Source organism: Schistocerca americana, chromosome 2 (genome assembly GCF_021461395.2).
Source record: "Schistocerca americana isolate TAMUIC-IGC-003095 chromosome 2, iqSchAmer2.1, whole genome shotgun sequence".
In the NCBI taxonomy this organism is placed as follows: Eukaryota; Metazoa; Arthropoda; class Insecta; order Orthoptera; family Acrididae; genus Schistocerca; species Schistocerca americana.
This window is the reverse complement of record NC_060120.1, coordinates 1064109197-1064128244: the sequence shown is the minus strand read 5'-3', so window position 1 is coordinate 1064128244 and position 19048 is coordinate 1064109197. Positions and strand designations below refer to the sequence as shown.

The window sequence follows — 19048 nt, the reverse complement described above, 5'->3', positions numbered from 1 at the left end:
TCTCATATAGTTTCATTGACTTCCGACAGTTGGCAGCACTGTACGGAGCTGTTAAAATGGCGTCTGTAACGGATGTGCGTTGCAAACAACGGGCAGTGATCGAGTTTCTTTTGGCGGAAAACCAGGGCATCTCAGATATTCATAGGCGCTTGCAGAATGTCTACGGTGATCTGGCAGTGGACAAAAACACGGTGAGTCGTTGGGCAAAGCGTGTGTCATCATCGGCACAAGGTCAAGCAAGACTGTCTGATCTCCCGCGTGTGGGCCGGCCGTGCACAGCTGTGACTCCTGCAATGGCGGAGCGTGCGAACACACTCGTTCGAGATGATCGACGGATCACCATCAAACAACTCAGTGCTCAACTTGACATCTCTGTTGGTAGTGCTGTCACAATTGTTCACCAGTTGGGATATTCAAAGGTTTGTTCCTGCTGGGTCCCTTGTTGTCTAACCGAACACCATAAAGAGCAAAGGAGAACCATCTGTGCGGAATTGCTTGCTCGTCATGTGGCTGAGGGTGACAATTTCTTGTCAAAGATTGTTACAGGCGATGAAACATGGGTTCATCACTTCGAACCTGAAACAAAACGGCAATCAATGGAGTGGCGCCACACCCACTCTCCTACCAAGAAAAAGTTTAAAGCCATACCCTCAGTCAGTAAAGTCATGGTTACAGTCTTCTGGGATGCTGAAGGGGTTATTCTGTTCGATGTCCTTCCCCATGGTCAAACGATCAACTCTGAAATGTATTGTGCTACTCTTCAGAAATTGAAGAAACGACTTCAGCGTGTTCGTAGGCACAAAAATCAGAACGAACTTCTCCTTCTTCATGACAACGCAAGACCTCACACAAGTCTTCGCACCCGAGAGGAACTCATAAAACTTCAGTGGACTGTTCTTCCTCATGCACCCTACAGCCCCAATCTCGCACCGTTGGATTTCCATATATTTGGCCCAATGAAGGACGCAATCCGTGGGACGCACTACGCGGGTGATGAAGAAGTTATTGATGCAGTACGACGTTGGCTCTGACATCGACCAGTGGAATGGTACCGTGCAAGCATACAGGCCCCCATTTCAAGGTGGCGTAAGGCCGTAGCATTGAATGGAGATTACGTTGAAAAATAGTGTTGTGTAGCTAAAAGATTGGGGAATAACCTGGTGTATTTCAATGCTGAATAAAACAACCCCTGCTTCAGAAAAAAATGTGTTGCATTACTTATTGAACTGCCCTCGTAATTTAGCCTATGAACTTCTTCAGATAGTTACAGATCCATAACTGACCCTTGTACGCATGTAGAAATACTGACCCAGCTCTGTGGCCTCATGCCCAGCACCTGTTTATATGTCTGTGTACCCTGTAAGGTTTGTGTACTGGATTAATAAGTCCCAATTATTGCTTCTGTGCCTATCCTCTGTTCAGTGCTTCCAGTCCATGGTAAGTAGTTATGTTCTTGTTTCCGACAAATATCAAGAGATTCAGTGAAATTTTAGGTACTTGTAGGTATAAAATAAACACTGAGAAAACCAAAATGTGCAGTTGCGTCCTAAAATCCATAATGCATAATTGACGGGTAAGGCACATTCTCCAAGTAAATGTTAGAAGTAGTTAACAGTTACTGACTAAAAAGAGAATCTTTGAGGAAACTTAATACCTGAAATAGCATTGAGGGAAGGCTAACTGACAAACTGAGTTGTGCCTGAATGACTCAAAGTTCTGTACATTTCAACCCCGTGCAGCACACAGTTTTACTCTGCCACCATGTTTCATATGAGTGCACACTCCACTGTGGAGTTTAGGACATCCTTAGGCTGTGGCTGAGACATTTCTTCACAATATATTACCTCATAGGAGTGCTGTTCCAGCAAGCTATCAATGAGAGCTTCTATGAAATTTGGAAAGCAGTTAAGAAGAACAGACAACATTGAAGCTACTTCTGTAGTCTTTAAAAGAATTACCCAGGAAGGTCAAGGTTACGAGTTGAAGTTCTGGCTGGCACACTGTTCTAATCTGTCAATCCTGATTTATATTTTATTAACAATATTCTGGGGTAACAGCAGAGATATCAGATTTAATTGATGAAAGGAGAAAATATAAAAATGCAGTAAATAAAGCAGGCAAAAAGGAATACAAAAATGAGATAGACACGAAGTGCAAAATAGCTAAGCAGGAATGAGTAGAGGACGAATGTAAGGATGCAGAGGCATATATCACTAGGGGTAAGATAGATACTGCCTACAGGAAAATTAAAGAGACCTTTGGAAAAAAGAGAACCACCTGTATGAATATCAAGAGCTGAGATAGAAAATCAGGTCCAAGCAAAGAAGGGAAACAGAAAGGTGGAAGGAGTATACAGGGAGTCTGCACAAGGGTGATACACTTGAGGCCGATTTTATGGTAATGGAAGAGGACGTAGATGAAGATGAAATTGGAGATATGATACTGTGTGAAGAAATTGACAGAGCACTGAAAGACTTAAGTCAAGAAAAGGCCCTGGGAGTAGACAACATTCCATTAGAACTACTGATAGCCTTGGGAGAGCCAGCCCTGACAAAACTCTACCATCTGATGAGCAGGATGTATGAGACAGATGAAATACCTTCAGACTTCAAGAAGAATAATAATTCCAATCCCAAAGAAAGCAGGTGTTGATAGGTGTGAAAATTACAAAACTGTCAGTTTAATAACTCATGGCTGCAAAATACTAACAAGAATTCTTTACAAATGAATGGAAAAACTGGCAGAATCTGACTTTGGGGAGGATCAGTTTGGATTCTGTAGAAATGCTGGAACACGTGAGGCAATACTGACCCAACGACTTATCTTAGAAGACAGATTCAGGAAAAACAAACCTACATTTCTAGCATGTGTAGACTTAGAGAAGGCTTTTGAAAATGTTGACTGGAATACTCTCTTTCAAATGCTGAAAGTGGCAGGGGTCAAATACAGGGAGCAAAAGGATATTTACAATTTGTACAGAAACCAGATAGCAGTTACAAGAGTCAATGAGCATAAAAGGGAAGCAGTGGTTGAGAAGGTAGTGAGACAGGGCTGTAGCTTATCCCCAAGTTATTCAATCTGTATATTGAGCAAGCAGTAAAGGAACAAAAGAAAAATTTGGAGTAGGAATTAAAACCCATGAAGAAGAAATAGAAATTTTGAGTTTTGCCGATTACACTGTAATTGTCAGAGACAGCAAAGGACCTGGAAGAGCAGTTGAACAGAATGGGCGGTGTCTTAAAGGAGGATATGAGATGAACATCAACAATAGCAAATGAGGATAATGGAGTGTAGTTGAATTAAAGCAGGTGATGCTGAGGGAATTAGATTAGAAAATGAGACACTTAAAGTAGGAGATGATTTTTTTTCTATTTGGGGCAAAATAACTGATGATGGTCAAATTAGAGAGGATATAAAATGCAGACTGGCAATAGCAAGGAAAGTGTTTCTGAAGAAGAAAAATTTATTAACATTGAGTACAGATTTAAGTATTTGTATGGAGTGTAGCCATGTATGGAAGTGAAACATGGACAATAACAAGAAGAGAAGAGAAGCTTTCGACATGTGGTGTTACAGAAGAGTGTTGAAGATTAGATGGGTAGATCACATAACTAATGAGGAGGTACTGAATAGAATTGGGGAGAAGAGGAATTTGTGGCACTACTTGGCTAGAAGAAGGGATTGGTTGGTGGGACATGTTCTGAGGCATCAAAGGATCACCAATTTAGTGTTGGAGGGCAGTGTGGAGGGTAAAAGTCTCTTAAAAATGAAATCAACATGAAGTGCAAAATGGCTAAGCAGAAGTGGCTAGAGGGGAAAATGTCAGCATGTAGAAGCATATATCACTACAGGTAAGACAAAAAGTCGCCTACAGGAGACCTTTGGAAAAAAGAGAACCACCTGTGTGAATATCAAGAGATCAGATGGAAAACAAGACCTAAGCAAAGAAGGGAAAGTGGAAAGGTGGAAGGAGTATATAGAGGGTCTATGCAAGGGAGATTAACTTGAGAGAAATATTATGGAAGAGCAGTTGAACAGAATGGACAGTGTCTTAAAAGGAGGATATAAAATGAACATCAACAAAAGCAAAACAATGGTAATGGAATGTGATCAAATTAAATAAGGTGATGCTGAGGGAATTAGATTAGGAAATACGACATTCAAAATAGTAGGTACTATTTGGGAGCAAAATAACTAATGGTGCTTGAAGTAGAGAGGATATATAAGTAGACTGATGATAGGGAGAAAAGCATTTCTGAATAAGAGAAATTTGTTAATGTAAAGTATAGATGTAAGTGTAAGGATGTCATTTCTGAAAGTATTTGTATGGATTGTACTCCTCTATGGAAGTGAAGCGTGGATGATAAACAGTTTAGACAAGAAGAGAGTAGAAGCTTTTGAAATGTGGTGTTACAGAAGAATCCTGAAGATTAGATGGGTAGATCACATACCTAATGAGGAGGTACTGCATAGGATTGGAGAAGAGGAATTTGTGGCACTACTTGACTAGAAGAAGGGATTTGTTGGTAGGACATGTTCTGAGGCATCACCAATTTAGTACTGGAGGGAAACATGGAGGGTAAAAATCATAGAGGAAGACTAAGAGGTGAATACAGTAAGCAGATTCAAAAGGATGTAGGTTGCAGTAGTTATTAGGAGATGAAGAGGCTTGCACAGGATAGAGTAGCATGGAGAACTGCATCAAACCAGTCTTTGGACTGAGGCCCAAACCACCACCACCACCAGCAGCAGCAGCAGCACCACCACCACCACCACCACCACCAACAACAACAACAACAACATGAGCATTTCAGAGCTGAAGTTGTGATAACTATGTCTGATTATGATGAAATAATGTGAAGGAAAGCCACTGTTGACAAATGGTGAAACAGACTTCCAAAAAATACAGTTATGACTGTATGGCTGCTTTACCAGGCAATGATGAAAATCTCCATTTAAAATCTGTGAATAATGGAGATTGGGCTTTCATCCTTGGTACAACAAGATAGATACAGACATAAAATATAACTCTTATTTATATCATACAGATACACTGTTCCCTTTCTCAACCACTTCTCAGGTGTTAAAATTTCTCCTGTTTAGTGTCTTTATCTGATACTTTGCTCCTCGTCCTGTCTTTGACTCAAGGTTATTGGGGGTTTCTTACCAATATCTGTGTAGGAATGTGAGAATAATCAACTACTGGAATCATTGGTTCCCAAAGCTAATGTTTGTGTTGCCGTTTGTTACTATGAATTTTGACCAATTGCTTTCAAGTGTAAATTTACTTTATCTTCAGTTGATGGAAGTCTTACTGTAATGCCACTGAGTGATGTGGCAACATGATTAATATTAGATCAGAATCTATAATTACTTTTAGTCATTTATGCACAACTTGATACGTATAACTTAACAACAATTTTACACTTACTGTTGATGAATGATGCGGCTTTTCACTGTACTGGAGGCAGCTGGAAGTCCTGTGTGATTCAACATTGTCTATAGCATCCAAATGATCTGCATCTCCCAGAACAGGGACACGGAATGTTGCGTAAGGACTGATATCTTGTCTCTGTCCCAGAGAAACACGCATTGGAGTGGCAATATAGACTGCTTCTTGGAGATTTGCTGAGGCAATGCCACTTTCAATGTTGTCATATTTCATAGGAACTGCTCCCCGATCCAAATCTTCTATTTTTCCTGTTTCTGACGTTTTCTCTGCAAAATAAACAAAGAACATGTTAAGATACAATATTTGCAAAACTTTATGTGATTATATGTATACCAATAAAACAATTAAAAATTCATACTACAATAATAGAAATTTTGAGCTGGGAACAATAAACAAAAATGAGGAAGATAACATTACTGCTGTCTGATGCATGGCACGCAGACACACAGCACAGAAATTAACCCTAAACCAAGTAAGAGAACCATATGAAGGCTACAGTGTTTCAATGGTTGCAGTGGTTTACAGTATGGCGAGTACAAGAAAAGAAAGGGAAGAGTCAATACTGATTTTATAATTATTTTGTAATGGGGTTATTCACATTTCATCTAGACACTAACAAAAATGAACTGAATCCCAGTGAGTACTATACCCTCAGATTCACTTTTGATGTCAATCTTACAGCCAGATGTTATATCCTATTCTACAAGAGAGGCCCTTAGGGCCAGCACAGTACCAGTCAATGATGACGATGGCAAGGTGGTACGGAACAAGTGACTGGAAGTCAGGCAAAGCTAGTATTGCGTCACTCTCTATGGTGATGCCCCGTGTCATGCCATCTGTGTGGGTGACGGTATCATCTGGATACTCTGACCAGTGCATATGGTGTGCACTGTCCTGGTTAAAGTGAGGCCTCTTGTTTCTCACCCTGTGTGTCACGTTTTGGCACTGAGACCCGCTGTTTCTGAGGTGCACATTGGTGGGTCTGCTGCAGATGATGCTGGCTGTGGAGGTGTCAGGTAACCATTGTGTCTGAGCCAATTTTGCTGGCACCAAAGTGTGCCATCTTCTTATGTCCTTATATTGTACTTTCCTTTTTCTGACCCAGTTGTAGGATCCACTAAAAATAATGTCTTGGGATGGATAACCATTTGAACTCAGTATGGTCCTTCATACTCTTGGAAAAACTTGTTTCTCTCTTTCTTCAGGGCAGAGCTCTGAAGATGCTGTTTTACAAGGACTAGGTCATCAACCTTGTACTGCAGTTCTACAGCTTTCTCATTATGCTTACTCACTCTTTGTTGTGCCTTTTCAACTAAATTTCTAGAAACTATTTTCTGATTCAGTTCGTAGTAGAGAGTAAGATGTCCAGGTAGATCCAAAGGTGTTAATTCAGTTGATAAATGTGGTAACTCATTTAAAAAAACTTCAAAGTTTTTAATTTTTGTTGCCCATAAAGTATGTTTTTCATGGCAGTAGGTGCGGCATAATTTCCCAATTTCTTTCACAGCTCTTTCACATGGATTAGAGGCCGGGCTATAGTTGGATATTAATACTTGACGAATATCTTCCCAAGCTAGAAATTCTTTACATTCATTACTGACAAATTGTGGTCCATTATCTGTGAGAAATTGATTTGGTTTTCCCAACTCCAAAAAGTACTGTTACAAACAGTGTATAACCATTTGTGCATTTGCTTTTTTGATAGGATTTAACTTAACATATTTTGACCAGCACTATATGATGACCAAAATGTATGACACTCCTCCCTTTCATTTAGGAATCGGTCCAAAAAAATCTGCTGCTGTAAGATCGTGTAACGATTTAGGAATAATTGGATACATTTTGTATTTAACATGAGTGTTACTCTCTTTCACCTTCAGACAGATTTTACAGGTCCTAATTAAAGATGTCCAAGCTTCTTAAAATAACAGAACTTATTCATATGAGCTATACACTTTTTTACTCCGCATATCCATATCCCTTACGAATAAACCACACAATTTTGTCTTTCATTAACTTCAAAACGTAAATGTGGCAACGTTGCAATGTTATACTGTCTAACCAAAACAAATTATGCCCTATAATTTTCCACTTTCCTGCTTGATTAGGAGGTAAGGAATTCCTGATACACACAGCAAACATTCCTGTGAAATAGGGATCATGATGGATGTTTTCTGTTATCCTTTGGGCCAGCTACAGTACCCTGGTGTGTGGATAGTATACTGTCATAAAATTAATTGCAAAAATTATGTCAGTTCCCTCCGTATGATTTAACTCTTCTGTGCCTATTGGTAACCTAGACAAAGCATTCAGTACAGTATTCTCAGAACCTTTTGCATACTGTATCCTAATGTCATATTTCTGTAGGAACAACATCCAACACATTAATCTCCTATGTAACAACCAACTACTCATTTAAAAAGATAGAGCTTGATGATCTGTACAGACATGGATTTCTGACCCCCATACTAGTGTTTGGAATTTTTGGATACTCCATGCTATTGCCAGTAGTTCTTTTTGAGTAGCTGCATAGTTTAATTCACGTTTATTAAGACTATGGTTAGCAAAAGCTATGGATCTATGATTTACATTATCTAGACCCCACTATCCTCGAAAAAGTTCTTCTGCAATACCACAATCAGATGCATTGGTTGAAATTTTAAATGGCGCACCCATACTCAGATGATGTAATATGGGTGATTCTACCAGTGCTCTTTTTACATTTTCAAATGCATCATTTGCCTCTTGATCCCAAAGCCACGGTATTCCCTTTCTTAATAAATGTAAAATTCTTGGGTCATTCACTTCTTGACCTCATATATACTGTCTATAGTATCCAGCCATTCCTATAAATCCCTTCAACTGTCTTATGTTTCTAAGGGGTGGACATTCTTTAATAGCTTTTATGCGCTCAGGATCTGGTCTAATGCCTTGCACCCCTACAATATATCCTAGAAACTTAAGCTCTTGTCGCACAAAGTGTGCTTTAGACAATTTCACTGTGATGCCTTTTTCTTTAAATTTTTTCAGGGTCTTACTCAAGGTTAGACAGTGTTCACATGATGTTCAGAGAAGCATATTGTTTCAGCTGGGTTCAAGGACTCTAATTCATCTATGCAGATAATTAATTCATTAATTTTATTTCTCAGTCCTTGAATATTTTGATGCAATAAAGATAGCTGAGTTAAAATTGGGTAGAGCTGAAATATCTGCTGATTGTTCAAAATTCTTAACCAATAGCTTTTTGTGCTCATGTAACAAGCTAGAATTATGTTTGTTGGTTCCTTTCTCAAACTGAAGGATTGTCTCAGTCCTAACCTCTCTTAAAACTTGGTTTCTTTCTGTCCTCCCTACCCTAAAAATTGGTCGTTTCTGAACCCTATAACCACTGGTATTTTATCACTCGTGACAGTGCCTCCCCCATTTAACTTTCCTGCTATTTTCCCAGCCAGTTTACCCTTCCCTTTCCTGTTGAGGTGAAGGCCATGCCTAGTATAATCCCACCTACTGAGAGAATCAACAGGAACCACACCAATGTGTGATCCTGCACCCAACATAAGCAGCCGTTCCAACTCCAAATTAACTCTCTGGACAGAAGAGTTCAAATGGGGTCAGTCATGGTGCCCAAGAAGAGATACAAACTCAACACTAGTATGCTTCGATGCTGATGGAATCTTTGCCAGGTCACACTGTGTACTGTACCCAGGATCTCTGTCAGTACTATTAATTAGCCCACCCACCATAACCATGGTGTCTTACTTAGTGAAATCTTTGCACAGTGATCCTAAGTCCTCTGTCACCTGCTCCAGACCAGCTCTAGGTTTACAAAAATTGGCCAACTTTTGCATTATGAACTATGATCAGAATACCAGTTTACCAACACCTCTTCCATGGGAACTACCTAACAACACCACTTTCTTTCTCTTTACTGATTTCCCTACATTCTTACTTTTCAATTTGCTGCTGAAAGTTTGTTGTGCCCTGTTTACACCTGCAACTGCTTGAGGCTCATCAGCTTCTAACTGAAGCAACAGGTCAAATCTATTTTCCACATTCACCATGAAGCTTCTTCCTCCTGTTGCCATTTCCCACCTCTCTTTACCCTTCTCCCTCCTTAACCTGTCAATGTCTCACATGGCCTTGCCTAACTCAGCCTGAAGGGCGGCAATTTTCCCCTCCTGTTCTAGTATCTTCCTATCTCTACTACACATCCTACAAAACCACTGATGAGTCTCATTTACTTCCCCTATTCCCGCACCACTACAGTCACCCACATGGAAAAAACTACAGCATCCATCACACTGAAGCCCCGACGTAATCATTCTATGGACAGTCAAGCACATTTCACTCACAATAAATGTAATAGTTTATTAAGAATAGGTCAGTTAAATTATAGATAAACACGAAAGTATGATTCCACAAATTTGGCCTATATGCAACTGTATGTAAACAAAAGCACAAAAACAAGAGTGCAAAGTTTCTGAAACAACAGCTAAAACTTTATGCTACATTCCAGAAATGTGAGTTAAAGAATGAAGAAGTATGCTGCAGTTAAATTTCTGGAGAGAGCAAACAACAATTAAACGAAATTCTAAAGATTTGCTGTGGCAAAATGTAAACAGAAAATACGACTTTAACCTGACTGTATGATCTGTACCTGCAATGTATCCACTGAGCCACTGTTCAGGTATGATCCTCACTGGTGGCTTGTAAAATTGTGTATGTAGTTTCTCAAAAATCATTTATAACCATGATAACATCAAAACAAGAAACCTCATTCTTATCAAATTTTACGCTCTGTCCAGCCAACAGACCATCATTGGGCTTTGTCATAGCTCTTTCAACATGATTCTGCTATGGCAGTTATCGAAAGCATTACACAGAGCTCCTTTGAAAGCCACATGTGTTTCATTTAGCATCTTTCTATCTATAATCACACAATTTGATTCACACTTGTGGTGCAGTGGTCACCCTTTATGTAGAAGTTTCTTTATGGATACTGAAACTGATACCGATGGAGAATCCCTCCAATGATAAATTGTATGTATGTATGTAGGTATGTATATATCTCAGGCTCAGTCAGCTAGTCTTTGAAACTTCAGCCACAGTTCTGCTACAAGCTCCTGCCCAGAGCTGAATGTTTCAAGCTACTTATCGTAACAAGACACTATTACTTCTGTAACTGGTCTACTGAACAGTTAATTTGTTGCCATTAGGTCCAATATATTTCCAACATGAGAAGGCTTCCATGTTATCTGTTCTAGATAGTTTTCAGAGAAGGTATCTGATATTACTTCACAGGATGTCTTGTCACGCTCACCACTTACAAAACTGTAATGATCCCAGTTCCTTTTTGGATGATTTATGTCTCTTTCAATTATGACAGTCTGAGTGATGAACATAAGTAATAACGAGTAAGGGTTTTCTCTAAACTTTCCAGTTACATCTGTGGATGAGTCTGGTGTCAGATAGAAAGATCGAATCACAAGTTTATGCCCACCCTTGATATTGAATCTTGCCCAAACGCTATCATATGCAGCTTCAATTTCTGTCTCAGAGGAGTACAGATTCTTATATACTGTGATAAATACACCACTGCCAGTTCCTATTAACCTATCTTTTTGATAGACACTTTGATTTACTGCAAAAATCTCACTAGCGTCTATTTCATGAATTAGCCAGATTTCTACACCTTGTATTCTGTGAACTCAACTACCTTTTATGAGTGCCTCAAATTGTAGCACTTTGTTGTGAATGTTTTGCCAGCTTATCACAAGGATTTTTATAAGCTATTGTTTTAGTGCCCGAAAACCTCAAACCACACACACACTAAGCTATTGTTTAAATCTTACATTATTATTTCAAGTTCTCCTACAGCTCTACTGGGCAGAGCCGATTAACTTAAAAACCCTTTGTGCACTCCACACAGTGTCATCTCTCCAGAAGTACCATCTGGTATGTGGTACACCTCTGACCTATTTAGGGACACCCTACATTTGTCAACACTCTGGTGCAAGTCTAGGAAATGTGACAGCTTAGCTTGTCACAAAACCTACAAAGTCACCAGTTTGAGCCTCTATTCTTTGGCTCAGAATCAGAGGACCATGATCAATTCTGGGGCATACAACAAACTGTGAATTAACTATGCTGCAATTCTGTGAGCAAGGCTTCTCCTCCTAACCTCTGGCAGTCTGGAATGATGCAAGTATGATTTCATAATCCAGGTGAAAGGCACTGACTGATTCAATGTGTGCCACAATTTGTTGTTGGTTGCACCCTGCTTCCTCTGTGACTGTTTTTAACAGCTTCATCAACGTGCTCAATTCGAAACCCTAGGTATGCGCAATTAGTCCACAGGATGATCCTTCTAATTCCCTGCTGCCATTTCTCTTATGCATACCATTTTTTGCTGTACCTTCACACCGTCACTCCCTTTGCAGTTGCTACCTCTCAACAGGGGAAACAGCAAGCTTCCCAACAGCTGAAGTGTTCCTCACCACCTCAGTTTCAGTTCCAGTGGGAGGCAACTCTTTTCGTGATTATGTGGTTGAGTGTAGTAACCCGAGATCTCCCTGGTGATGGCCTTCCCTTTACAGGGCCTCTACACCTATGTTGTGCTCATCATAACAATAAACCTGATACAAACATTACAACAAGTATTCTTCTACATTTGCTTGTGTAATAAAGTCAAGTTGAACAAATACATTTCAAGGAAGATGCAATACATGAAAGTCACAGATCAAGTAAACAGAGTAAGACGTGTGTACACTTTAACAGTCAAATCATAACTTAGTCCAAGTCTAGCGGCCGCTGGCTGACTGGCCACTTAGGTGGCGCTGCTGCTGCATGGCTGGCAGACAGCGCAGCATGTAGAGGACGCGCATGACTGCGTGGCGGCACTTTGAAAGATCGGCGAGTCACAACACTTTTCCGTCCTTTGAAGTTTTTGCACAGGTCTTGATCGAAGTGGCCTGTAGATTGCTAACGTCCGTAGGTGTTGTCTGACTGGCCGTAAAGTCTCGAGGAGGAGGCTTCCCGTATGGACGAAAGTATCCCCGATGATAACGGGTCGAGATGACAGGAGACGTGGGGGTTGAATCTCCTGGGGACCCATGCACCAACCTGCCCGTTGCGGCAAGTCCAGTTGTTATAACAGGAGACATGGGCGATGTGTACGCGTCCGTAGGAGATGGAGGAGAGTAGAGTTGCTCCAACAGATGATGGCCATTTGGTTCCTGCATGGGCATGTCTCCTGGTGGCGTCAGTTCTTGTGCTGGCACTGATATGATGGTGAGAGGACTGCATTGTGAGTAATGAGAGATTCCAGTATCCCGAGAATCAGGTAGAGCCGAAGGTGGTGTAGCGGCATCCGGAATAGGTGTTGCCACCACACGAGGGCAAAGCTGGTCTGAATGACGCACTGTAACACCCATGCCCGTCTGGATTTCATACAGGCGTTGGCCATGGTGTCGTAAGATGAGGCCAGGACTCCATTTTGGCAGCCTGCCATATCCCCATACCCATACAAGGTCATCAGCGGTGAACTGGCCGGCCAAGCGATGGCACCCGTGGCCATGGGGGTGAAACGGTAAGAAGCCAGAAATTGGGGAAGCGCATCATCAGCAGCAGAAGAAGTCAGGAGTTTCCTCATCTGAGCCTTAAATGTGCGGACCAGTCATTCAGCCTCACCGTTTGACTGTGGATGGAACGGAGGGGCCGTGACATGCATGACGCCGTGACGGGCACAAAAATCCACAAAATCTGAAGACGCAAATTGTGGACCATTATCAGTAACAAGAGTAGAGGGAAGGCCTTCCAAAGAGAAAATGCGAGCTAGAGCATTGGTGGTTGCCACGGTGGTAGGCGACGTGCAACGGACAATGAAAGGGAAGTTAGAGTAGGTGTCAATAACGAGAAGCCAATAAGTACCTAAAAAAGGTCCTGCGAAGTCAGCATGAACACGCTCCCAGGGCTTCTCAGGCGAAGGCCACGGTGACAAAGATGACTTTGGGGCGACGGCCTGTGACACACAAGGGCCGCAGGCAGCGACCATGTGTGCGATTTCAGAGTCGATGCCGGGCCAGTACATGACGGCGTGCCAGAGATTTTGTGCGAGCGACACCACAGTGCCCTTGGTGAAGGAGGTGCAAGATCGAAGCATACAAAGACACAGGTACCACAACAAGTGGCCAAGCGTTTTCGGTGGAAAGGAGGATAACACCATCCCTAACCGTGAGGCGGTAACGCAAAGCATAGTAGTCCCGCAACGGATCAGATGTCTTAGCGAATGGCCGATCTGGCCGACCCTTCTGAATACAGCGTAAAACAAGGGAGAGGGCAGGGTCAGAGCCCGTAGCAGCTGCCAGTCGGTCCCCAGTGATGGGGAACCCGTCCACAACCCGCTGCTCAGCAACATCCAGGTGGAAACACAAAAGTTCGTCCCTATCAAATGTCAGATCAGGACCCATGGGAAGGTGAGGTAGTGCATCAGCATTCACATGTTGAAACGAGACATGTAAAGAGTCCAACACTGGAGGCGGTGTGCAGCCTTGTCAGGAAATGACGTTGATGGATGAAACAAAGAAACAAGTGGTTTGTGATCCATAACAAGATGAAATTTGGATTCATAGAGAAAAACACCAAACTTATGAAGAGCATAAATTATGGTCAAAGCTTCTTTTCAATTTGAGAATACTTTTGGTGGGCATCCGTGAGTGTTTCAGAGGCATAAGCAATGGGTTGTTCAGAACCGTCAGAAAAACAGTGTGCAAGGACTGCACCAACCCCATATTGAGAGGCTTCTGTGGCAAGAACAAGATGTTGGCCAGGTCGATAAGTAGCCAAACATGGGGCCTGTTTCAGCATAGTCTTCAATTTCTGGAAAGCCACATTGCATGATGCGGACCAGTGAAAAGGCATGTTTTTATGCAACAGGCGATGCAACGGCTGAGCCACCGAAGCAGCAGACGGTAAAAACTTGTGATAGTATGCTATTTTCCCCACGAAGGCCTGCAGTTCCTTAACAGATGTACGGCGAGGAAGGGCATCGATCACAGCGACAGTTTGCCGAAGCGGACGAATACCATCCTGAGAGAGTTGAAACCCCAAGTACGCGATGAATGCCTGAAAAAAATTTTGATTTCTGAAAATTACACTTAAGACCAGCAGTCTGTAAGACATGAAAAAGTGTGCGGAGATTTTGAACATGTTCGTCAGTGGTGGAGCCAGTGACAACAATGTCGTCCTGGTAATTTATACACCCAGGGACAGTGAGCAATAATTGTTCCAAGAATTGCTGAAAGAGAGGAGGGGTGCTGGCAACCCCGAATGGCAATCGTTGGTACTGATAGAGGCCGAAAGGCGTGTTAAGGACCAGAAACTGTCGGGAAGCAGTGTCGAGAGGAAGTTGATGATAAGCTTCTGACAGGTCAAGTTTAGAAAAATACTGGCCTCCAGCAAGTTTAGTGAACAATTCTTCAAGTCGAGGTATAGGGTTAAGTGTCGATAAGGCATTGAGCATTTACAGTGGCTTTGAAGTCACCACAGAGATGAATATCACCTTTTGGCTTTGCAACAACAACGGCAGGAGAGGACCACTCACTGGAAGTGACAGGAAGCAAGACCCCTAAAGCAGTGAGACGATCCAGCTCCCATTTTACCTAATCACGAAGGGCCACAGGAATGGGCCGAGCCTGAAAAAACTTAGGCTAAGCAGTGGGTCTGAGTGTGATATGAGCTTCAAAGTTGTTTGCATGGCCTAACCCAGGAGAAAAAGGGGACGAAAATGTCGCCGACAAGGAATCCAATTGAGCATAAGGAATAGCATCAGAGACGATACTGACAGAGTCATCTATGGAGAACCCAAAAACACGAAAGGCATTGAAACCAAAAAGATTCTCCGCATTACTATGGTCAACCACAAATATGGGAACAGTGTGAATGACAGATTTGTAAGATACCTCAGCATAAAATTGTCCCAAGATAGAAATCTTCTGTTTATCGTAAATCCGTAATTGCCTAGTGACAGGTGACAGGATTGGAGAACCCTACTGAAGGTACGTCTGAGAGTTGATGATAGTGGCAGCAGAACCAGTATCCACCTGCACGCGAACATCGCGACCAAGTATTTGGATGGTGAGGAATAACTTCCCTGAAAGGGAAGAAGTACAAATGACAGACAACACAAAATCAGAATCAGCATCATGTTCATGAACATCATGTATGCAGTCGGATTTGCAAACGGATGACACATGACTCTTTTTTTTGCATTTGTGGCACATGGTCCAACGTTGTGGACAATCTTCTCGTGAATGTTTCATAAAACACCGCGGACATGAAGGAAGTTGCTGTGGGTTTTGCTGCAGTTACTTAGAGGTTTCCTTACTGTTAGGCCTAGGCTGCGGTCGGGAGCGTACTGCGGGCACGTCGGCTGGCAGGAACATGCCACACGCTTCGTCAACATCGCACAGAGGTTGTATTTCCCCGGCATCGCCCCATGCCTCTATTTGCGCTCCAGCAGCGCGAGAAATTTCAAAAGACTGAGCGATGGATAGAACTTCACCTAGAATCGGATTTGCCAACTGAAGGGCACGTTGCCTAACTTCTTTGTCGGACGCTGATAAGATAATAGCATCCCGTATGATGGAATTGGTGTAGGATTCTTTGTAAACTTCAGTAACAAATTGACACTTTCTACTGAGGCCGTGAAGTTCAGCAGCCCAAGCGCGATAGAATTGATTTGGTTGTTTTTGACAACGATAAAAGGCAACACGAGAGGCTACCACATGCATTTCCTTTTGAAAATAGACGGACAGAAGTGAGCACATTTCAGCAAAGGACAAAGACGCAGGATCATTCAAAGGAGCCAATTGTGACAACAACCGATACATTTGAGGTGAAATCCATGAAAGGAACAGAGACTTACATGTTTGTTCATCCGTGACATGAAATTCCAAGAAGTGCTGTCGAAGACGTTTTTTGTAATCAGACTAGTCTTCCACCGTCTCGTCTTAAGGAGGAAAAGTAGGTAGAGACAACAACGAGAGACGCCCTGCATTTGATGCCGTGACAAAATCACAAATTGCATTTGTGAGAAGTGTTTGCTGTTCTATGATACCTTGCAATAGTTGCTCTAAAGTAGCCATGAAAGAAAAATCCCATCCTCGTCGCCAATTGTAATAACGTCAAGTTGAACAAATATATTTCAAGGAGGATCCAATACATGAAAGTCACAGATCAAGTAAACAGAGTAAGACGTGTGTACACTTTAACGGTCAAATCATAACTGAGTCCAAGTCTAGCGGCCGCTGGCTGGCTGGCTGCGGCGGCACTTTGAAAGATCAGCGAGTCATAACAGCTTGAATCTCATTGGATATTGTTTCACATGGAGCGGAAGCCAAACTGAATCCAGTACAGTCAAGTACGATCATGAGGATACATTTTATGCTGTCTTACATGCACATATACTGAGCAATAATGTGAGACAACAGCTTTCCCAGTGCATTTAACTTGGACGGCACTGGCCTGCCAGCTGGTCCGACTTACTCGCAATGATGTGAGCAATTGCAGTTCGGATGTAAAAAGAGATGAGCAGAGAAACAATATAGCTTTGAACATAATTTAATTTTCAAAGAGAATGAAGTAATATTTGGAAAAACACCAGCACTAGCACACGCTACTTAGGTGACAAGACGGAAAGCATAAAATGTACTCATTCTTACCTAACATAGTATTCTAATTACAAACAAGAGTAATGAAAATTCAAGTAATGGAATATCCAGATGGAATTTAACAATATTATGAAAAGGATAGTTACTACTCACCATATAGCAGAGAGGCTGAGCCACAGATAGGCATGACAAAAAGACTGTCACGTAATAAGCTTTTGGTCAACAGGGCCATTGTCAAAATAGATGACAGACACACACACAGACGCAACTCACACACACGACTTCAGTCTCTGGCAGCTGAAGCCATGGCCTGAGACTGCAGTCGTGTGTTCATGTGTTTGTGTGTGTGTGTCACTATACAGTGAGTAGCAAATATCCTTTTCATAAAACTGTTGAGAGATGAAAATTCCTAACTTAAGCACAGGGTAATTTTTCTTAGCAAGCTATGTGTGATGCAGAAGTATGCTGCAGTGATTTCACCATATTGTTGAACACTGAAGCCACTGAAGGTATTAATTACAGTCAGTCATCTGGTAATCTCTTAGCTCCTTCCTTATCCATATCTGAGAAATACATTTTAGTTTTGGAACTGTCATCAGATACGTTGACCCGGTTCTAGGTGCTTCTGTCCAGAACTGTGCTGCTGCTACGGTTGCAGGTTCGAATCCTGCCTCAGGCATGGATGTGTGTGATGTCCTTATATTAGTTAGATTTAAGTAGTTCTGAGCCATTTGAACCATTTTATGATACGTTGATAACAAGTCAACCAACAACAGGATACATAAAGCCACCCATGTGCTACATTTTCTCCTCTTCTTGTATGACATGTTGTTCTATATCCCACCAGCATATGGCAGTGACATGTGAAAGAGCTGAATGCATTAGTACGAGTACATCTGGCAGCTTAACACTCTTGTTATTTCTCATGAGAAAACCCTTTTACTTGGCCCCAGATCATTTCTGTTAGGTTCATATTGTAATGGTCGAATGGCATATGCTAAACTGCAACATTTTTATGGTGTGGTCAATGCTGTGAAAAATGATCTACAACATTTATCACTCTGCTTTGTGTCAGACTACATCTGTGGTGTAAAACAATGAACATAGTCGAAATAAAGTGTATTCAGTTTTTCACTTTTGCCCTAAAATTTAAATTCCTACGTATTCCTAATTTAAGCAGCCTTCATTAACAATATTTCATAAAATATCAATAATTAAGAATTTATATTTGAAATAAAAACAGGAATTGTGCATGCAATATGTAATTAGAAACAAGAAGACGTGTATTATTCATGAAAAATGATGGTGAATTTTAGTTATGTGATGTAGGAATTTCACATTGGAAAAGAAAGGATGGCCAAGACAAGACTCGAACCAGCAATCTACAAACTCCATCAGATTATCAATTTACTATGCCACTGAGTCTACTATACTTCCAGTGTGTATTCGTAGGTCAACTACCTCAAATACAGTCCACTGGAAAACTACATAACAGATTTTTTCCTGTAAATTTATGAAAAACTTATAGAACACAACCTATTTCTCAGCCCTTTTTAACCACGTTCTGCACTCATGTTTCTGTTTCACTATGGAGCAGGAAGCAGTCTTGGCCATTTCCTTACTGCATATTAACAGTATGACAATCAGAGCACAACAGTACAGAGACTGTGACTGTACATGATTACTGAAATAAAAATTACATAGTTAAAGCACAATTTAAGAGAAACGTTCATGGCTGTTAATACATTAGGATGTCTTAAAGTTCCATTTAATGTAGCTTAGTAATAACGTATCTAACACATACATAGGACCTACTTCCAAGAGCGTAACAATACCAGTGCACATGTGCTACGCTTCTGACCAATCATCACATTTGTGTTTGCTGAAATCAGGTTTATTCTTGATGAACAAAGTGTACCACTGACAT

At 41.4% G+C, this 19048-nt stretch overlaps 1 protein-coding gene across 1 annotated transcript in view; it reads right to left on the bottom strand.

The window, feature by feature from the left end:
* The window catches only part of LOC124596559 (Down syndrome cell adhesion molecule-like protein Dscam2), a 183605-nt gene that overhangs the window by 44225 nt on the left and 120332 nt on the right, over positions 1 to 19048 (bottom strand). The window contains exon 7 of the mRNA XM_047135744.1: positions 5432 to 5718. Within this exon, the coding sequence (XP_046991700.1) occupies positions 5432 to 5718 (287 nt within the window). The remainder of the gene's footprint in view (positions 1 to 5431; positions 5719 to 19048) is intronic.